This window comes from Ptiloglossa arizonensis, chromosome 11, assembly GCF_051014685.1.
Source record: "Ptiloglossa arizonensis isolate GNS036 chromosome 11, iyPtiAriz1_principal, whole genome shotgun sequence".
Lineage (NCBI taxonomy): Eukaryota > Metazoa > Arthropoda > Insecta > Hymenoptera > Colletidae > Ptiloglossa > Ptiloglossa arizonensis.
Genome location: NC_135058.1, coordinates 7,184,144 through 7,204,889, shown reverse-complemented (window position 1 = coordinate 7,204,889; position 20,746 = coordinate 7,184,144). Strand labels below are relative to the sequence as shown.

General features: G+C 44.3%; 1 protein-coding gene across 1 annotated transcript; it reads right to left on the bottom strand.

Annotated features, from left to right (window-relative positions):
• Window positions 1-208: 208 nt before the first annotated feature.
• Window positions 209-18,983, bottom strand: LOC143152568 (uncharacterized). Its single transcript, XM_076322866.1, has 15 exons — window positions 18,824-18,983; window positions 18,286-18,355; window positions 17,878-18,089; window positions 17,559-17,731; window positions 16,245-16,467; window positions 13,260-13,648; window positions 7,297-7,386; window positions 3,697-3,762; window positions 2,962-3,230; window positions 1,699-2,149; window positions 1,496-1,650; window positions 1,330-1,398; window positions 741-843; window positions 376-391; window positions 209-252 (listed from the first exon to the last, which is right to left on the bottom strand). The coding sequence occupies exons 1-15, from the start codon at window positions 18,981-18,983 to the stop codon at window positions 209-211; spliced, it is 2,490 nt and encodes an 829-aa protein (XP_076178981.1).
• Window positions 18,984-20,746: the final 1,763 nt, after the last annotated feature.

The window sequence follows — 20,746 nt, the reverse complement described above, 5'->3', positions numbered from 1 at the left end:
TATGTGCAAGTTGGAGAGTGAATTTAAATAATTAATATTTAAATATGTAAAGACACTTTCGTAGTCGTTCGTACCAATATTTATATTGAAGTATTTGAATGTTTGAGTAAAGGTGAAAGAAAATTTAATTCCAGGTTCACGCGTGATAATATCACGAATCGAAACCGGAAATTTCGATCGAATCGAGTCGACCGTTCGAGGCAATTTCTTAGACACAACTTTTACTTTTAAGGCCCGAGTTAGCTAGATTATCTGCAAAGAAGCGAGCGTGTGCTCACAGGTGAAACGGTGGGGCTGGCACGGTATTGTGGGGATAGTCCCTTGCCAGTGGCCTTGAACGGTTAGTTGGTTTTAATCCGATTATAGTACACTCACGCAAACGCGACAGCCCCTGATAAAGTGTTAAGAAGATAAAACTGAACCGAAACGGCGTGTCGGTTATTCGGGATGTTTTCCTTACGCCGAGGCCGGATTAAAATGAACAATTTCTGTACAAGTCATTGTATCGAGTTTTTCGGAAAGTCGTTTCGTTCTTTTCTTTTTTTTTTTTGATAAAAATGAAACACAATTTTTTTAGAGCGTACAAACACTTTATTCAATTATATATTCTCCATTTTGGAAAACGAAATCACTTTCCGAACAACCTAATATCTTCGTTAGAGTACTGCCAAGTTACTCAATTCGAACCATTTTCAACCGTACGAATTATTCTTTAACGACTCTCAATTAGTCGTACACACAGTCGTACATAAAAATCTCTCCAATCGTCGATTCCCTAGTGTCGGTAAAATGACGTGCATGAAAATATTATTTACCATTGGCGGATGAAATTTGATCCCCCGTCTGGAATCATCGTTCGCACAAGTTAACGGGTCCCTGGTGGCGAGGAGACATAAACAGGAACTGGGTTAATTTTGTATCAGTTATCCGTGGTATAATCGTTTCGATTATCCGAATATCGCCGCGGTTGTTTCGTTACAGAAACGAATATTCAACGAACAAACCCGAAAAATACTAAACGATTCGCTTCATCGGGGAACTATTCCATCTGTGCGTGTACTATTCCACCGGTTCGCTTTAATAACCATTGATGAAACATACATGACATTAACCGAGTCACGCACCGCTCCCCTCCCTCCTCATTCCGATGCATCGAATTAAACAAAACGCGCGGCCACGGAGAACGATGTTCGAAATTCGATCACGACGCGAACTGTGCTTCCCCGTCGTGAACTCTGTATCGATGTTCACCGTAGAATTCGCATTTTCTCGACATTGCGAACAAATTTTGAACCGAATCCACCGAAACGCGCATCCGGCCGGACGTACGTAGCATTTAAAGCGACGGTTAACAGTGGACAGGTGTTATCGTATTTGCACGGGCACCGTTCCGTTATCCTTAAGATAACGCGTTAAAACTAGAACTCGATAACAACGCGCGGCCGCCGCCGCCACGCGGAAATTAAATAGCCACATCAGAATCCAACTTTCTGACACTCGGTGCCCGTTGCAGCGGCGCGTGGTCGGCCAAAAATTTTCCACGAGATTATTGCGGAAGATAATTGCCCGAAGTTCAGTTCTAACGAGGGTCTGTTTCGGAGCGGAGTCCCGGTTGTCCCCGGATGAAATTGTTTTTATAATAACAAGGGACTACGTGAGGGTGTTTACCTATTCATGAGGGGCGTTCGCGATACATACCGCGTAGAATTGGAGAAACGAGTGGCAGGTCCACGGTTCTTGATCTCCCCCGGCCCTTGATATTCTTTCCTCGCGGAGGATAATCCGCCGGATGATCACGGATAAAAACGGTCTCCGACGGTTATGTCCGCCTCGTGGAGACGCGTGCGACTCGTAGCTACACCTGGCCAGAACGCTCGAGACGTCAAAAAGCGTTGAATAATTTCTGAATTCACCGAAACGGAGTGACTCCACGATCCGTGGACGTTCCCTGGTGTACCGTACGGTCGAGTTGTCCGTACAGACGGAAACGTGTGCGTAGTCGTGCGTGGCCGGTCGTGTTAACCGTCGACCGTTTGCCACGGTATCGCGGCCGACGGCCAAACGACTACGCTCCCGGAGAATCCCAAGATAACGTTTGAATGAATAAGTTACCTCGATGGAATTAAGTTTAAATGTTGCATCGGCCCGTCTAATCTCACGGGTGCCACCGTGTAATTTATTTAGAAAAGCCCTTCCGGCCCGACGAACGGAACTCCGCGAGCGACCGCGTGAGTTCCACGGCGATACGGTGGACGCCGGCGACCAAGAAAAACGATTGAAACTCGAGAACTCGGGCCGGGGAATCTTGGTAGGTACGGAGCTACCAGCTGGAAAAAGATGGTGACTGGCGGACGCGAGGATAAGTAGACAGAAGTCGATTTATGCAAATCGTTCGACAACCGATTTAAATACCGAGTTTTTCGCGGAAACGTTCGCCAAGCGGAGATGCAAATTTGCGGCCGATCGAAATAATTGATAGCGCAAGTTCTTTGGTAGTAACGGAGGGATTACGCGGCCCGGACCTTCGTGGACGAAATAAATATAAGGATATCGAGAAACGATGTAATTTCAACGGGGTATCTCGCCAACGAGCGATACAATCGAGAAACGAGCCTTCGTGCCGATTACGTTTACAGTTTGCGTTACGGAAGAATATTAGATTGAACCGTTGGTGAATGATCTTAATTTGAATTCGTTACGTTCGCGTCTTCCTATTGCGGGATATTCGTCCGAGGCAATTTTCGTTAAAATCAATATTTACGGAGTTACCTCTGCGGTTCCGGTAGGTTGCACGACTCTTCCACGTGAAATTGCCAGATTTTACCGTAATATGGTGTTACGTGTACTCGATCAATCCTCAAGGTTATTTAAGGACCAATTAGAGACGCATATCGTATTCATGGTTTCTTTGAACGAGTATTAAATTATGTATGACGTCGTTTGCAATATAGTCAAAGGCACAGCGCTCGGTTTATAATACGGTCGACCATCTCCTTCTCGTAAAGATGACGTCGCCTTAGGGACTCCAAATATGAATCTTCAATGGCGTCGCGCGAGTTCAACCGAGGACTGAAACTCGACGTTCCCTCGAATTTTTTACACTCGCTCGTCGAGGATGTTTTACCGACGTCGACGTTTCTCTTGGAGTACTTTTTACCATTCGTGTCGCTATTTTTCGGCGGAGTTTCTTGGTCTTCGAATTTAGTCGAACGGTTAGAATCATCCCGCGTCTGTAACGATATAAATTTCACTCGTAGAAATACTATCCTCGAGTATACGCGAAAAATCGGTATCGAAGGTGCAATTAAACGCGCAGTTTCGACGAAATTTCGGAGCGAACTGCGAACGTAGGAATGCGAAACGAAGGCGCGAACGAGAAAAAAGTACAAACGAGCAAAAAAAAAAGAGAAACGAAAAAAAAAACACACACGAAAACATCAAAATGTGTCCCGTACGGGATCGAGACGCGAAATTTTTGTCCTGTTTGACAATTTGGAACTGTTCCGCATCGAAGTTTAGCGATCATTAACGACCCAGCAACGTTTGAAACGGCACAAAGCGTCGAGAATGCCCACGGTAGTTGAAAGTATTTCAGAAAATACAGGAAAAATCCACTTGTCGGGCAATCGTACAAGGAGATATCAAGAAAAGGATGATCGTCGAGCGTTCGCGAGGGGGTAAGAACTCTTGATTTACCTTTGCATCGGCTTCCTGATCCTTCAAAGGAGGCAGAAAGCACTTCTCGGAGACGCCGTGATTCGACTGTGGACACAAAGACGTCGATCGATTTAAAAGACATTTTAGTTACGAATTCGAGTGAAACGCAAAAACCGACCTACCTGAACGCGAATTAATCGTCCATTGATACGGTTCGAGAAGAAGAAAAAAAAAAAACAACGCGCGCGTTCAAATTTCCACGGAATGTTGAAGCAGCTACGAAATTGATAAGCCTCGGTGGCGTCGTTCGGTGTTTCGAGGTCGAGTAACATTATCAGTTGCATCCTTGAAAGAACCACGTAACACGGGACTCGAGCGGGAGATTATTTCGAAATAGTTTACCCCTAAAATTTCAACGTCGCCGTCGGTTCCGCGAAAGCGACCCGTTCCCGAATTCCTTTGGAAATTGTTTTGCGGTGACTGGTATATTGACGCAACGCGACCGAACAAAGAAAGTTCCGTGCAAATATGCATAAAGGGCGTGACTCGTTGAAATTCAGGCCGCGATTATCGATACCGGGGGCTAGCAGACAGATGAGGATACAAGCAGGGGCCACTCTTGCAAGGACGAAAGTAAGCAAAATCTAATTCCGGTGGCGGTAGGCGAGTCACGGGACCCGCTCCCCTTTCCAGAGATGTAACGTAGGTTTATCCACGTGTAGAGAATTTCTCTGCCTTCTCTCACCCTCGTATCCTCGGTTCCTGCCTGTCCTTGTGGTAGTTGCGGCCTGCAGTCCTCGCTTTGTGCATATAATTGGATTTAGGTTCGGATACCGGTCTCTACTTCGCTCAACAGCACCCGCACCGACCTTCGTCCTTTTCCCGCGTTCCACGCCATTCGCGTCTTATGATTAGATCTAATCCCGCCTAACGGCTAAGGACTAATTTTGCATACCTCGCTACTACGGGGCGACCGCGTGATGAGAAGGACGCGGGGAGCTCGAGGGGTGGGAGTTATAATTAATAAACTGTGAAACGTGTTTGCACCTATCTCGGCTTTTCGAACGCTGCGGGAATTGTTATTGAGAAAATTGTATCTGGTTTGCGACCACCCAGGTATAGAGCGTATGAACATCATCGTAACGTACCTACGATTTTGGTATACAATATCGAAACAATATTTGAAGAGAGGTTGTCGGTAAATTGATGGAATTTTAGTTGAAACGTTATTTGGAAAGAACAATGTCGCAAAATGGGAAAGTAATGATCGAAAAGGAGTTTTAGTATTTTTATGAGAGTTATGGTATATCTGTACGCGTGTACGTGTAGCGTGTAGATATAGGTATATTATAGTAGTGTACACTGTCCCTCGCGAATCTGAGATCATCCCCCGCGATGGATAAAATTTCCTATTCGTTATTCGCTTGCTAAATTTTTTCTAATCGTTCGATACGCGTATTATTCTAGCAATCTTGCACAAACTGCCCTGGATGATAGTGATTTTGTAGCTTTCACGAAGGAGAATCTAATACACGATCGTAAAGGGACTTCATTAGCCATAAAATGTTATTGTCTGCTATCAAAAGTAATGATAATACTCGTACAGCCGATAAAATATTCTAATAGTCGCGTCGGTGTTAAAATCTACTTCGTTGGGAGTATACGATAGATAAATAATCGTGCGTTTTGTAACGGCAGTGTAATTACGACGTTGAAGACCGGTGTCGGTTAATTTTTTTTATCCGCGCAGAGACACGAAATACGATAAGGTAATTTCAATTAATCGTGTCGTAGACCTTTCGTGAATCCGTAGCGGCGGGGGAAATAAATTTAAAAGTTCAACGACGAGTTTCTACGACGTTTACAATTCTATAACGGAGGAAAGAGCAAAACACGCCACTGGGGGAAGACGAAACGAGGGGCGAATGGGAAAAAGATGATGGGCGGCATTGTTAACGCGAAAGTGGTACGTACGTAATTAATTTCATTTATAAATCTTCCAGCGGACCATTACGGAGGCTCGACTTTCACGTGGCAAACGAGTAAAACGAACCACTTTTCGTCGCGATGCATCTTTGCATCCTCTAATTGGCAATTAAATATCGACCGTAACGCGACCGAATGCCGAACGACGTTAATTCGTCATCCTGCCACGTCTCGGCTACCCCTTTTTTTCTCCTACGGTATAACATTATACTTTCCAACGACCGGTACTCGATTCCGATTCAAGAGCGATTATCCTATCCGCGTTTAAACGTACACGCGCTGCTGTTTCACGATCGAAGGGAATTTCAGTTGGCGATCCGAAGGTATCGCGTCGGGTCGTGCAAAGTTGTTACAAATGGAAATTGCATTCCGTACCTTTATCAAAATTTTCGAGCTTCGGCATTCTGGTAATGTTTTCGTGCACAATTTATAAAATCGGTCGAAAGTTTTCACGTGTTTGCAAAAGTTTTTAGTGCACCTGCGGTACATTCTCAATAGAAGGATTATCCGACGGCGGTTTCTATCGATCAGGCATCGAAATGTAAAAATATTATTCGCTGCTCGAAATAAATGGAATATCGATCGAATAATTTTATTTTTATTTTTCATTCGCGATCATCGAAGCACCGAATACGGTAAGAACACCGACACGCGATGTATACAGAATGTTTTTGGACAAATCTACCGTGACGGGAGTTTTTCGAACAAAAATAAGGGAAACGGTTTCGGTAAACAATGGTTGATAAATACACTGTTTGGTAGGTAGAGTCGTTGGAAATTACGAAAGCAACAAAAACGTTCTTAATTTATCGAGCTTATATTTGTTCCTATTTTTTTCTTTTTTTGTTTTCCTTTTCTCCATTTTTTGAATAACATTTTCATTATTTTGCTCGCCGATCCGGATATATTTGTGCAACGAATGTGCAGCAGGACACGCCACCGCATCTTTTCTGCACCGTATATCAAGGTTGCTGCGGTTAAAACAAAACCAACTGACCGTTCTAGGCCACCGAGGGGCTTCACCGCTATCACTCGCGATCCCTACCATCTCTCAACAAGGAAGTAACTTAACACGACGAGCCTGCCATGATTCACGGCTACGAGAGTGACCTTGAGCGGCCAGTTCATTTCATCTCGACCGTGACCATTTTGACCGGATGCTGCGACCCTAGGTTAACTCGTACTTAAACGGAAATTTAATTCCACGGAAGGTCCGAAAAAGAACCGAATAAAACGGTGCCTTTCCCTTAATTTTGACACCTATAACGCACCTCTGCACTACGTCAAATTCCTTTCAGAACATTCTATAGCATTTGGGCAATCGCTAGAAATTTGACAATATTAAATCTAATTAAATCCTGCGCTATGTCGTCCATTGCGCAGCTTCGAATCGAAAAAGAATAGTTCCCGCCCCGTAATGTTCAACGTTCGAGGAATTTTCATTTCATCTATCGGGAACTCTCCTTCCATTTCTCCCCTCTGTTACCTACCTGGAACAAAGCGCGTAAAACTGTTTTGTTTGTATACATCGGGCCGTTTATTAAAAACTTGGTATTGCTGTATTCCGCGCGGCTCTCTCTCGGTCAACGATGCACACTCCGCCCGGAGGTGTGCGGATCGAAAAATCGTGCGCGTGACACGTTACCCACGTACCTTGGGTTTCTGCGCTCGGAGCAGTATCCGTTGACGATTATGCGCGCTAACCGAGTTCCCGTATGACCTTCGCCGCATCAGCCACTCTCTCTGCAACAACAAACAATCCCTGAAGTTGCCATCGGTTCGATGAAACTTCCACAGACTAAACACGCCCCCGGGGTTCGCGCGAGTGCCGCGGGCTCTATTTACTTTTTACGAAAGCTCTGCGACTGCCTGGCCTCCCTCTGCAAGTTTCCGGTAACGCGAGCACGTATACACACACACACACACACACACACGCGTACACACTCGTGTACGCTCGCAAACATCCCCCTACAGAAGAGAGAGAGAGAGAGAACTGTCCGACAGAGGCACACACTTATACCCGTGCCCCTCATTTCTCTACCATCGGCGAGCATCCGGCGCTGGTTCGCCCGTTAAAACTGTAGTAAGATCGATCGATCGAGCTACACCGAAAATCGTGGAGTGCCGACTCTCCTCCCGGCCGAATCCGGCGCAAAGTAGATTATGCAAATGCTCTTCGAAAGAGGACGACGCAAAGGGGACGAGAGAAAAGGTTGAGTGGGTGGACGGGGGTTCGAGCAGGGGGTGGTAACCGAGAGACAGAAAGGAGGAACAAAAGGACGCGCGCGAGGAGGAGGGAAACCGGGAAAATCGTATCTGGCCGGAAGGGTCAGAGACTCGATGCATCGCGCGAGGCTATCCCTTAAAAGTTAAATGAGCCAACGAACGACGTCGGATGACCCGACTGTTTCATTTTTCTGCTCCGTCGTCCCTTTAACCGTTCCACCGTCCCCGCCACCACCAGTACCACCGCCACCCCCGTTCCTCTCGCGTGTTTTTTCGCCTTCCCTCTTCGCGCATTGTGTCGTTTCGCCCGCGAAACCGCAACGTTAATGCACGTCGGTATAGTTAACATCATGGCGAGTTAAACCGCGGGCAATATTAATACAACCTCTCAGGAGTCAGTATAATTATGGGCGTTATGGTGCACCCACCACTGTCCCCTCGTTTCGTCCCTCTCCCGTCCCACGGCCGGTGTTTCATTTAAACTGTCCTCGACGGCCGCGTCCGCCGGGAACAAAATTTATTCCCGTATATCGGTGCGCTTATCTCCGCTCGTACCCAGTTACTCGGTAATCCCGGATAATAGCGAGCGAATGTACGACAAATGCGCCCCCGTAAGAAACAGAGTTGAATAAAGTCCACGTTCCTTTTTTCTCCCTTCCCTTCTCGTTTTTTTCGTCACCCGTGCTGGAAGCAGCGAGGCGAAAACTTTTCTTTGCACCGCGAACGTTCGTTGGTAACGTGTACTTACGTTACGCAACGTGTTCGTGTATCCTCGAGAAACCTGACCCTTTTTGTAAGCTCGAAACGTTTATCGTAATTATTGGTCGCGTCGGATCTTGAATATTTCGACTCGACGCGTGCCGAGAGAAAAGTCTTTCCGTTGTTATTTTACGGTGCGAATTAGGTTCGTTCAGATTTTGTTACGAATTGAATAAACTGACACTTGCACGGGACAATGTGCACGGTGTTTTAAAATCGATAATTTTATAATGTGTATATTATAGAAAATACATAGCTATCCAAACGATGTAACGAATATTACTCTGATCGTAAATACCCTAAAGAATCTTACCCTAAACAATGTGTCGGGGAGACTCTATCGCTCGAAACGAAACGAAAGTGTTGGGTGACAAAATTACATCGGAGGGTTCGTTTTTCACAAAAAATGCATTCGAAGATCGATCTGGTACGCGTGTACTTGATGACTGATGTTACGGATTTCGCTATAGACGGCTACGGTGATCGTTTTTGTATAGAATTCAATGTCAGGTACTCTTTACCATCAGGACTATCGTTTATGTAACCGACAGTAACTGTCAGTTTTTATCGTGCAACGACACGATGCGATGCATCAACGAGGAGTATACAAATACGATTTTTGCACTGGAAGTATTACGTTTATTGAGTCCGTTTTCAAACCTTAACAACGATCGAGTAGAGGTAAATATCGATGGTAAACATTGTCTGACATTGTATCCTGTATTAAAACAATCACGGTATCCATTGTAGTAAAATTAGTAACGTTAGTCATCGTTTAGGTGAGAGAGTAAAGTAGAGCATTGTTCGAATAAAATTTTATTTCCCGCGTAAATTCTTCGAATAAAATTTTATCCGAACAATAATCCGATAAATTCTTCGTACGAAATCGTTATTCGTTGTTTGTGGATAAATTCGCAGAATTTATTCGGTACTCGAATAAAATATGCCCAACTTTCAAATGCATTTTCCCGAAAACGAAGCCTCCGATGCAATTTTCTTATTCGTCACGTTCGTCTTGTTCTCGAGCCAAAAGGAACTCATCGATCCCATTTGTACCACAAATTTCGACCCACGGTGTACACTTTCGTCGTCTGCACAATACGTTCCAGGCAGACAAGTTGAAACAATATTCGAATTTGTTCAAGTTGAAGAAAATTCGAATCTCACGGACGATCGTTTCTAAGGCAACCTTTTTCGACTACTTGCCCCGTTTCGGTGGAGCAGAGTAATCGAGCTAAGAACACTTCCAAACTCTATCCGTCTCCGATTAATCTCCGGGGAGACAACGTCGCGACGTTGGATATAATTTCTCATCGGTGGTCCGAGTCAGTCGTCTTCTCAAAATTTGAAGAGGTTGTCGCGCGTTCGGTGGAAGAACGCGATTAAACGCGAAGAAGAAACATCCGGGGTATCGTATCGGGTGTCTCGATCGAAGAGGGATGTTGTTCGGGCGGACGGAGCTGCCTCGATGAAGAGCCGAACTGCCGTATGAAATTTTAATTTCCAATCCTCTAAGATCGTTTCCGTGATAACGGTCCGCGATCAAGCCGATGGAATTCCGGTTCCCTTGGCGCAGCCAACGAGAACACGTATCCGTGTTCGTGGGATGTGTGCGCGCGCACCGCGGTCCACGAGGAACCGTTACCCCGGTTTCGAGTTCCGGCTCACGGTGCCGGGTACGAGCTCTGAAAAATTCACAGGCCACCCTGGTACGGAGTATTTAGCTCAAAGGCTTCTGGAATTCACTGTGTCTCCGAGTATGACGCCGACAACTATTTTCTCGTCTCGTACGCCCGGCGTCGCGCGACTACCGTAGCTGCAACGGCACGCCGCCTAGAATGTCGTCTCGGAAGAACGGCATTTCAGTCGACTTAACGAAAACAATTCACCGTTGTCGCGACGCCATCGAGGCTCCAACGGATGGATACTCGAATGGTGTACGTTCCGTCCGCCTCGAAGATATTCGCTCGAACCCGATTTTACGATACAATCTGGACGGCTTTGCTGTTCTTGAGAATATCGAGCTTCCGTACGCTCGAAAGGAATTGGGTAACTGCCGGTACGCCCGGAAGAAGGAAATTTTAATCGAAAATCGTCCAGTATTCGGTTTCCCCTACCATCTGAACGCCGTTCTACAGCGAGACGTTCCTTCGAGACCCGGGTGTGGAGCACGGAGTTGCGAGAAAAGGTTTCCCGGTTCCTTTCCATCGGAATATTCGCGTCGATTCGACTCGTTAGGATCCGAATTTTTAAAGAGAAGCGTCTCTAGCTCTCGAAAGAGTAATTCTCGAGCTCTCGAAGGAGTAATCTCGAGCTTGGGAATATTGTTAACGACCGAGTGGTAAATTTGTAAATCGTGAACGATTGTCGTACACTTCTTCGAAATTTCTACTTTTGGGTATATTTTTTTCATCTGAACTGCGAGACGTAGTTTTGTACGGAGTCGGTCGTTAGAATACGTCATTTATCCATTTTCCACGGCGAACAAATATTTCGTTTGCTTTCTGTCCCCCTGTATCTCTCGAGAAACTCGAACACCATCGACGGAATATACATGCCCAAACGTTTGCAGCGAAAGTTCGCTCGTAGAGGCAACCGTTCGATAGATCTTACTGCTTTCCCTTGTAGGCTATATTTCAATATTTACCGAATACTTGAGCACTTAGATTTGTGGGCTTCGTAGTCTTAGAAGCACTCGGGTAACTCGACGGTTTACTTATCATCGACCTCAAACGTCGCTACCAAAGTGGTCCTACTTTAGGAAGGTAAATCCAAATATCGAGCAGTGGTAACATTTTTAACATTTTTTGTGAGCGAATAGTCGAAATAATTGTCTTTTAAACGTCCGATAGCGATATCATTGTTGCACGAAAGGTTTTCTCATTTCGATCGTATTCAACGGATGATTTCACCGATCAAAGATTGTTTTATGTAAATCGATGGTGAAATTCTTATTCATTCACTTAAACGCAAAGGAGATACATCGTAGTCGAGGAATGAATTTTCTCCGCGTTTTTCTTACGTCGCGTAACGCTGTTCAAGAATTCTTTGGACGTTAATTTCAATCATTCCGGTGCAACAATTTTCCTCGATGCGTTCTATACTTTTTCCTCGACTTCTATATCAACTCTACTGTATCAACGACGCAGAGTTCAAACATCGGGTCATTTTGACCCGTGGCGAAAATTCAGATGTATTCGTACATTTTGAAGGAAGGTGTTGTAACAAATTTTGCTGCTATTACTTTCTCAGCATTGTTTCGTCGTCTCTTAACATTTTCCTCGACGACGATAAAAGAAAAACAAATGTACGTATATAATGTGCGCACAAGTTCGATCGATCGTACCAAAGTAAGTCGTTCCAACGATTGTCGCGTACTCGAACAATTCGAATCGCGTATCGACAATTTTCTACGCGTCGCCTGTCATACGAGTTCGGTAATACTTGCACGGAGAAAGTAGTATGCAGCGAATGATAAGGTAGCTGCGAGGAAACGGCCGCATGTTTATTAGATTGAAGTTACGAAGACGGGCGACAAGCTAACTCGCTTTAGGTCTTCCGTGAAATTGTAAACTGCGACGGGTCGACGGAACCAAAGTTTCTTCTACTTCGCTTTCTCAGCTCTGGCAGGTTAACTTCCGGTGGGACAAGGAAACAAGATTGCGAGATGTCTCTGTTCGAACTTCCCGTAACTCGACTTTGGCCCGAATAGTCGCGTTCGTCCGCGAGTCGTGAAAAATGCAATTCTCGTTTTATGAATACGAAAGCACGTGACGCGAACCTTCCCCAGAAGTCCGAAAGCCGCGAGCAATCATCGAAGAGGCACAAAAATTACAGGAATTATCGGACTATCGTTTCGCGATCCGATGATCGATAAATGATTGCGACCAAGAAACATCGAACGATTCGAACGAAAGTACACGAGTTCGAAACGCAAGAATTTCATCGTAATTTCTCACAATCGTGACTTCTACTCGTATCGACTGTACGCGTATTGTCGATATCGAGAAACAAAGTTTCTTCTTCGTTCGCCGATAATAAAATAAACGAAACTCTTTATTTTACCCGCGACTTCTTACTTCCAAATAAAAACCTTAATATCGTTTCCGTGTCCCTCTGATAACCTTCTGTCACAATTACGCGTACACATCCATTGAATTAGACCGAAGTAGTCCGAAACCTGGTAAAACGTTTGTTAAATGTATCCAACTGTAACGACTTTTGTGTAATTTCTTTCACGCGCGCGTGTTAAATCCTACAGCAACGGTACTCTCGATGAGTGTCTTTACCGTTTAGTCTTCGGCAAATTAGAACAAAATTCAACTAATTAATAGGTTCTTGAATAAGTTCTATCGAACGAAAGAAAACTTATCGAACAACCTATTACTTCATTGTTCAATAAGTTTTTTCGAACAACCTAGCATACTCGTCGCGTCGTACACTCCTCTATTTCTCTAAACAACCATTACTATCGCTCAACATTTTTCAATACGGAATGGAACAAACGCTACCGTACTACTTGGCAATTTTTTATTGGGAAACGACAAAGACCCGTGGCACTCAAACGGTTAAATACCGCGGTGTACCACGATCGAGCGATACCAAGGAAGAACGAAACGTTACAAACCTACCTTCGCCTGCGTCTCGACTTTATCGGGCCCAAGAGATCGATCGAGGTTGGGTATCGGCAAGGTCTTGTATTCCTCGATGGTGTACGGTCGATAGCCGAGGCTCTTCGATTTATCGTCGGTCGGGTTGCGCCTGACCCTGTTCAAGCAACGGGAGCGATTCGTGTCTTCTGACACGTGTTGATGCACGATTTCGTGGGTTTCTGGGACCGTGGCTGCCGGTACGGTGGTCGTTCCCTCGATTATACGACGGTAAAAACTGAGCTCGCTGCGATCGTCCCTCGGGGTCCCCGGTAAACACGTATCGTCGTCCGTGAGCTGCTCTTGTTGGCTGTCTCCGTAAACCGACAAGGTGGAACCCTCCGGGGACCGGACGTTGTACCGTGGCTCGCCTGCCGAGCAACGTGAAACAGAAGACGCGTCCACGTTCGTCCCGCGGCGTTTTTCGACGCGAACGGATCGCTTTGAAATTAGTTTCGTCGAACGCGGCGGTCACACGACCAAGGAACTTTCCTCCGTGTTAGACCGGTGCTCGTTCCACGTGGAACTGGCACGTACGCGAATGAAATCGAGTTAACGTTTCAAGAGCCTGGATTACGTTAAACGGGCGTCGCGCACCCGCCACCGATCGACCCTTCCCTGGCAAACGGGAACAAAACGAAGGAAACAAAAAAAGGACATTTAATATTTCACTGCCGCGAAATACGAAACTGACGCGTGTCCATCGACGAGTGGACCGATGAAACTAGGTTAGACCGCGATAACGAATTTCGAGAAACTAGACAGCGAAGCGCTAGAAGGTTCTTCGGGATGGGTGGGATACTAGCTGAAAATTGAGAATCTTGCGAAAAGATGTACGATACGGAAGATGGGAGAAAATAATCGTGGTGATTAAAATGAAAGAGGGACTGGTTTTGGATTTTCAATCGTTAGCAATCTCGCAAGTTTACGTTACTCGCAAATTACGAAATTAAGAAAGTTATCTTTTTACGAAGAACGTGGGTACCGATCACGCGCGACGCGTTTTTCGAATCGTGGACAATTAACGGGAAGAAGATGTCGTTTCGGGAAGATTAACCGTGTTGGAACTATTCTTGGACGTTGGGGAATCGGTGCGTGTTTCGAAAGCGTAGAGAAGAGAGCGGGCGTTTATTTCTAAGGAGCGCTGGTGTAATCCTTTTCGAAGTACGACGAGAGTGTGTACGCGTGCACGAGGGATTTAGAACGAATGCAACGTGCGAAGAGTCGGTCTGAAAGCGAGCGTGGGACACCATAGCTCCGTGCGCGGTGAATAGAATACTCGTTGTTAATCCTATTCGTTTTATCCGTTTGAAATATATCGTCGGCCCTACGTTCCGGACCGTATCTGTCTTTACGCTATCGGAGTACAGAACAGGTTCGATCGTACGAAGAATCGTAAATAGTCGGTTAAACAAATGTGGTGAAATATTCCATCGAAGATGTCGCGGAGAGTATATAATTTAATAAACTGTTTGTACACTCTAAAAAAATCGTGTTTCATTTCCACCAAAAGAAAACGAGACGACTTTCCGTACAACCTGATATTTAAATCGTCTCGGATACTAATTCAATCCACGTTGAAAATGGAGTCGTATACGTAGCCGACGGTATCCTAGTTCGTTGCAAACAATCGGGCCAATTGTACGTTTCCGTAATCTTCGAAGCTACGTTTCTCGTAAACACGTACACGGATTTATCGCCACAAAATTCGTCTTCACCGTAATACGCGGATAATTCACGAGCGAGTCGCGTACGCGGCACAGTTCAAAGCGTACGTTTCGAACATCGTCGACGTGGAAGTTTCTTGCGCGGCTACAGTCCGATAAATGTCAACTTGTCTCCGAAAACCACTCACCCGACGGCGAATCGCGTCAGAACCGATTCTTACTTTTACCTTTGTCCCTCTGTTCAATGGACAAAGAAACGCGTGCCTGCAGGTTTGCGCGGAGAGACGAGAAACAAAGGCCGAGCCACCCGGACGGTACACAATGGCCAAACGGTGGCTTTAAGCTGGACGATTTTGCAAACATTCAACCGTAAAGCAACAAATTTAACGAATTATTCGAGATCGACTCGTACAATGAGCTTTCGTACTCGATAGAATTCGATCGAAACTATGAAAAATACAAAGAGGTCGTTCGTAAATCGTTCGAAGATGTATCGCAACAAATTTCGATGCACAGTTCTCTCTCAGTCGAGACTTACGATGCAACGATAACGAAGAGGACCTACCGAACCGAATTATTTTACAACCCCTTCCAAAGAGATACAAACTTGGAACGAAAAAAAAAACAGGCAATTATTCACGACTGGAGCCAACGATGCGCATTTGGTAACCGTGATTTATACACGCGTGTTCGAAGTCGGTCGCGTTGAAAATTGTTGACGTCAGCGTGACGTATTCCTCGAGTTACCCGGGTCTTCCCCCGGTCGAAACCCCCGGAATCCCTACGGTATCGCGATCCTGCCGGTCCGGCAACCCGCGAGCAATCTTCGGTCCCTTGTACCGTGACGCGTGTAACGTTTTAAAAATTACCTTTCTTAAAGGGAAAGAAAAAAATCCTTCCACCGAACCAACCCACGTCCCGTTTCGAATCACGGGGTGACTCCACGCGTCCAAATAACAATAAAACGGTACGGCGTAGGCGTCGACAAACACGCGGCAAGAGAAACGAAACAAACGAGAAAGGACGCCTCGCGAAGGCCGGGTGCGCGTTCTAATCCCTCGTACAGGTATATATATATATATATCACCGGCGTGGAAACGACATCTAATCACGACCAAAGTAAACGTCCTTGGAGAAAATTGCATCGTCCCGGTGCCGTTTCGAGCGTCTCCGCGTAAACGCGCTCCCATCCGCCTCCACCGATTCCTCCCCAAACGCCCCCTCTCGCCGCCGACCACCCCCAACTTTCGCGTCGGTCACGAACCAAGAAGGAGGGAACGTCATCTCGTTTCGAACTAACTGAATCTACGACGATAAAGCTCCAAATAGGAGCGCGGCTTCCTCGCCGGTTGAATCCTCGGGGCGAGCACGTTGCCAAGCTTTTTGTCCGGCTTCGTAGGCATCGGGTTTTCTTTTGAACGGGAACTTCGTTTCACCGGGAACGTCCTCGTGGAACGTTTGGGACAGCTCGACGCCACCCCATTGTTGACGCGTCCCTCTTCCCGCTTTAAACTGTTTACATTCTGAAAGATAGAAATGGATTTTCCTCGACCGACCGACGAGTAACCGTCACGCGAGAAACAATCGCGAACTGGCCACTACGCGGTTTCGGAGCGCAGTGAATACATCCAGCGAGAGTGAGTTAGGTATTCTTTTTTATCGGCTTTCGATGATCGAAGTTCAAGGAATACGTCGAACGAGAGTAACGTGGCAGCTTGGTATTTTTTATCAGTTTTCGATGATCGAAGTTCGAGGAACTGAAAGTACTTGGAGGAATCTAGAATCGGTTCTCGGTGTATCCGAGAACGAGTGACCCACCGTTGGTGTCTCGTCGACGATCGAAATCATTTCTTGAAAAACTTGGAGAACAATAGGTAGGTTGTTCGATAAGTTTTGTCGGGTTTCTCTATTGTAAAAGGATAGCGTGACACTCGAACTTTGAACAACTGTAAATATACGAACGAGTCGATGGATCTACGCGAAACTTCCCACAAATTCATCGAACAGTCGTATCGTGTTTAGAAAAATAAAACGACGAACCTAATGGCTCCGTTTCTCATCGAACGACGAAACTTATCGAACGTGGTCAACGTGGATCGAGAAACGTTCGATTCTTTAACGATAGAAATAGAATCGCAATATCATAAAACGAATCGATAACAATCTACAATTGTACTTATCTCGTACCACAATCATCGTACCATAATTTAACAATTATCGACCAAAGAAATACATTCTCGATGCGGCGAGTAAAACACACACCTGTCGAGTGAACAAACGCAGGAATATTTGAGATAATTTGCAAACCCGTGACCAAATTTCAAACTCGTTTCTCGACCCGACGATGCCGATCTCTCAACGTATTTCGATCAATTGTGAGCACTTTTCGAACAACTTTGGCTAATACAACGTCAAAGTACGCGAACGTTCCCTTTAACATCGATCGAACGACTCTCAACGTATTCGATGTCTATCTACTGTAATCTGTACTTATATCGAGTTTCCTTAAATATTAATTTTAACACTTTGCATACGTCAGTTTGGAAGGTTAACGGACGTTTTCGAGACACCCAGTACCTTCGTCTGGCAACGGTTTCGGGACGCAGGGTCTTACGTTTCTCTTAAGGCGATCCGTGACGTCTCGTTTCCTGTTCCTCGAGGACGCCGGGCGCCGTCGTTTGGACGCGTCTGCGAATCCTCCGTTCGCAATTATCGCATTCCTGCTGCCTGCTGTCCCCGTGTCTTTGTCGGTAGCAGCGAGCGGCGCGGTTTCATTAGATCCGGCATCTGAAACGTTTCCAGAAAAGAAGAAACGAAACGAAAGTCAGTCTCCCCTTCGACCGGATCGATGACTCCCTGTCCCGTGTCGCCCGCGGCCATTCTTTTCTCGCGTATATTCAAAATAGAAAGGTACCATTCTGCGACCATTTAACCAGTTACACCGATAATCTGACCGAGAGAAACATCGACCATTTTCTGATTTTTTCCCGACGAAACCGTGAGACTTTTCGACGCGTAATTTCCGTCCGTGTATTTATCCGTGCTCGCGCTGGGTTCACGATTTTTTACGAGCGAGAAGAATAAAAATTGTAAGAGTTGCTTAACTTTAGGTGAAACGTGTTTCGAAAAAGTGGTAAGAAGGAACCTAAAGGAATTTTAATCAGTACGAGAGTGATTGTGTAAGAGAGGGAAAGCAAATCTTGTAAATTAGAAGAATAGAGGCTTTTGAATGTTTAACGTAGATTTTTTCTTGTTTTTTTCACCTTTCACGTGATAGAAAAAATAGAAAAATAACATCAAATTTTTAAATCTCGTAGTTCGCGCGACGAAGAAACATCTACCGAGGATCCAAATTTGAAGTAAATCTGTCGACTTGAGCCAAAAATATACCGTTGACCGATTTAAAAAATGCTAATTGAAGAAAAACGGGTTGAATAGTTCCCTTTAAACGCTTCCAACTTCGTTAATTTTACGAGCTCGTGGAAATCCTTCCGCACGGATATTTTCGAAGGCGTGTACTTTGAGGAAATGGTTAAACAATCGAGTTTTCAAAATTCTAGACCGAAATACCTCCGGTTAAATGGGAACTCGATTTTATGGATCGCCATTGACCGCAATAATTCGAGCGGAAAACATTCCCAAAGAGATTCGAAACCGTAATCGACGTATAAACTTATACCGTAAAACTGGAAGAGAATGCTTCTGCAATTCGGATTTGGAATTTTTGGAAAAATATTATTTTGCTATTGGTTCCGCGATCTATGGATAAACACACGGGTGTTTCTCGCAAAGCAAACAACCGTTCCCCGAATGGAGATAAATGATCGCTCCTTGCGGCTGAGTGCAAACAAATCGAAAAGTTTCGAATTTGATGCTTGCCTCGTCGGTCGACCGATTTCGAACAAAACTGCGATAAATCGCAGGTCGAAATTTTGATCGAGACTAGGTTAAGATCGTCGCCGCCTCCGTGTTCAGAATCCTGGCATCTCGATGTGATTTCGTTCGTCCCCTCCAACGAATCCATCGAATAAACAGACATCTTTGCGATTATTTCGTTCGATTTCGAAGAAACGTGGAGATCCACCGCGAACCAATTGCAGTTGGTTGTACCTCGCGTCAAGGTTTGCGGTAAACAGACATTTAAAATTGTTTACATCGAGCCCTACGTCACGGAGCCAACTTCAAATTCCACTATAATTTCGATTATTAGTATTTTCTTCGCGGAGCGATTGCAGAATTTAATTGGATAAAAACAGAGGAGCCACTTATCGATCAAAATAGGACGATTGATAAATTTTTTTTTTTAAATTTACAAGGATGTTTCTTTACTCCTCGTGGCTGAGAGAAGTGTTCCAAGAACGTGTTGGTTTTAGAATATTACCGAATCGAATCGCATAACGACAATGTACGGTTTTCCAATAAAATTGAACACGGAAAATTCATAGATGTGCGCGGATGAGTAACTAATCGATTACGATAGAAAGATTAAAGTCGAAAGTTTATTTTTCACAGTCCCCCTAACTCAGGGGTGGGTCGAGGTGTTTTTTGGTACGATAAATATCTTCTAGAATTGTTGACTGTGGGTATGTCGCAAGAATAGTAATTTGTATCGTGCTGGGAAAAAAGTAGAATATTTGTTGGTTTTGAAAATCGAGAAAAGTTTTTGCACATTTGAATTGATATTCGCGATTATACGAGCTGACTGTGATATAAGAATAAAGGTGATGATGTTGCACAGAAAAACTTTAGTAACGTAAGACCGTATGAGATATTTTATGTTTTAAAGAAATGTAAGAATACGTGGGTATGTAACTCTGATCCATTTCAATAAATTCATTTCGAGGTACATGAATAGCTTTCTTTCTTCCCCTGCTTTGCTTTCATCCCCTTTACATGTTCCTAAAATATAAGCCCAAGAAAGAGATATTAAAGTTTCAAAGGTTGTTTGATCATTTCTTCCTTAGAGGATAAGATACTACACCGTAGGGCCTGAGAATATACGAGATTTCGAACATTTTAATAAGCTGTTCGGTTTAATAGCTGTAATGCAATATTTAAATTATTGTCAGATTCGTGGTGTTAAAACGTTCCACGGTCCATCTATTGTCTCGTCGAACTGTGAAAGTGAATGCGACTTATCGTTACAATATTTTCTGGGATCGATAGCTTTGAATGGATTTAACGAATAAAGTTTTCTAAACGTATCGTTACGGTACGAATAATTGAACGAAATTGTATAGAATACACTGCTGTGTTTAAAAATACTAGAATGATAGTAAGAATGTAGATTGTTTCCAAAGGACAAATATTATTTAATCAATGACTTTTTCTATGGTCAATCAGATTTTTGGTATTTCAAGGACATCGACATTTTTTTACTCGCAATGGCATATTTTGCTTAACATATTGTAATTGACAAAAAGTAACGATCGATTATCATATAATATATATGTTTGCCTTCGAGTAATTTTAAATAAAATCTCTCGATGGTGTGAGAAAACGGACATTGTTTAAATTTATGCACATCGTTCTTCACTAAACTTAATATAATATTTTTCAAATATGGCAAATAAATAATTTTGATACATTTGTCATCGTTTTTAAAAAAATTGCATTGCTTATGCGTAAAAATCTGTATTACATATCTCCTGATGTCGTGGAAGCCTCATTTTGTAGAGTTAGAAACCCCTTTTTTTAAATTAAAATTCACATTTCTTTTATTTCTATATATTCTATTCGATAAAAAAATAAAAAATAAGAAGTTCGAAAGAAATGTTATGAAAAGATCACAATCACAGACAA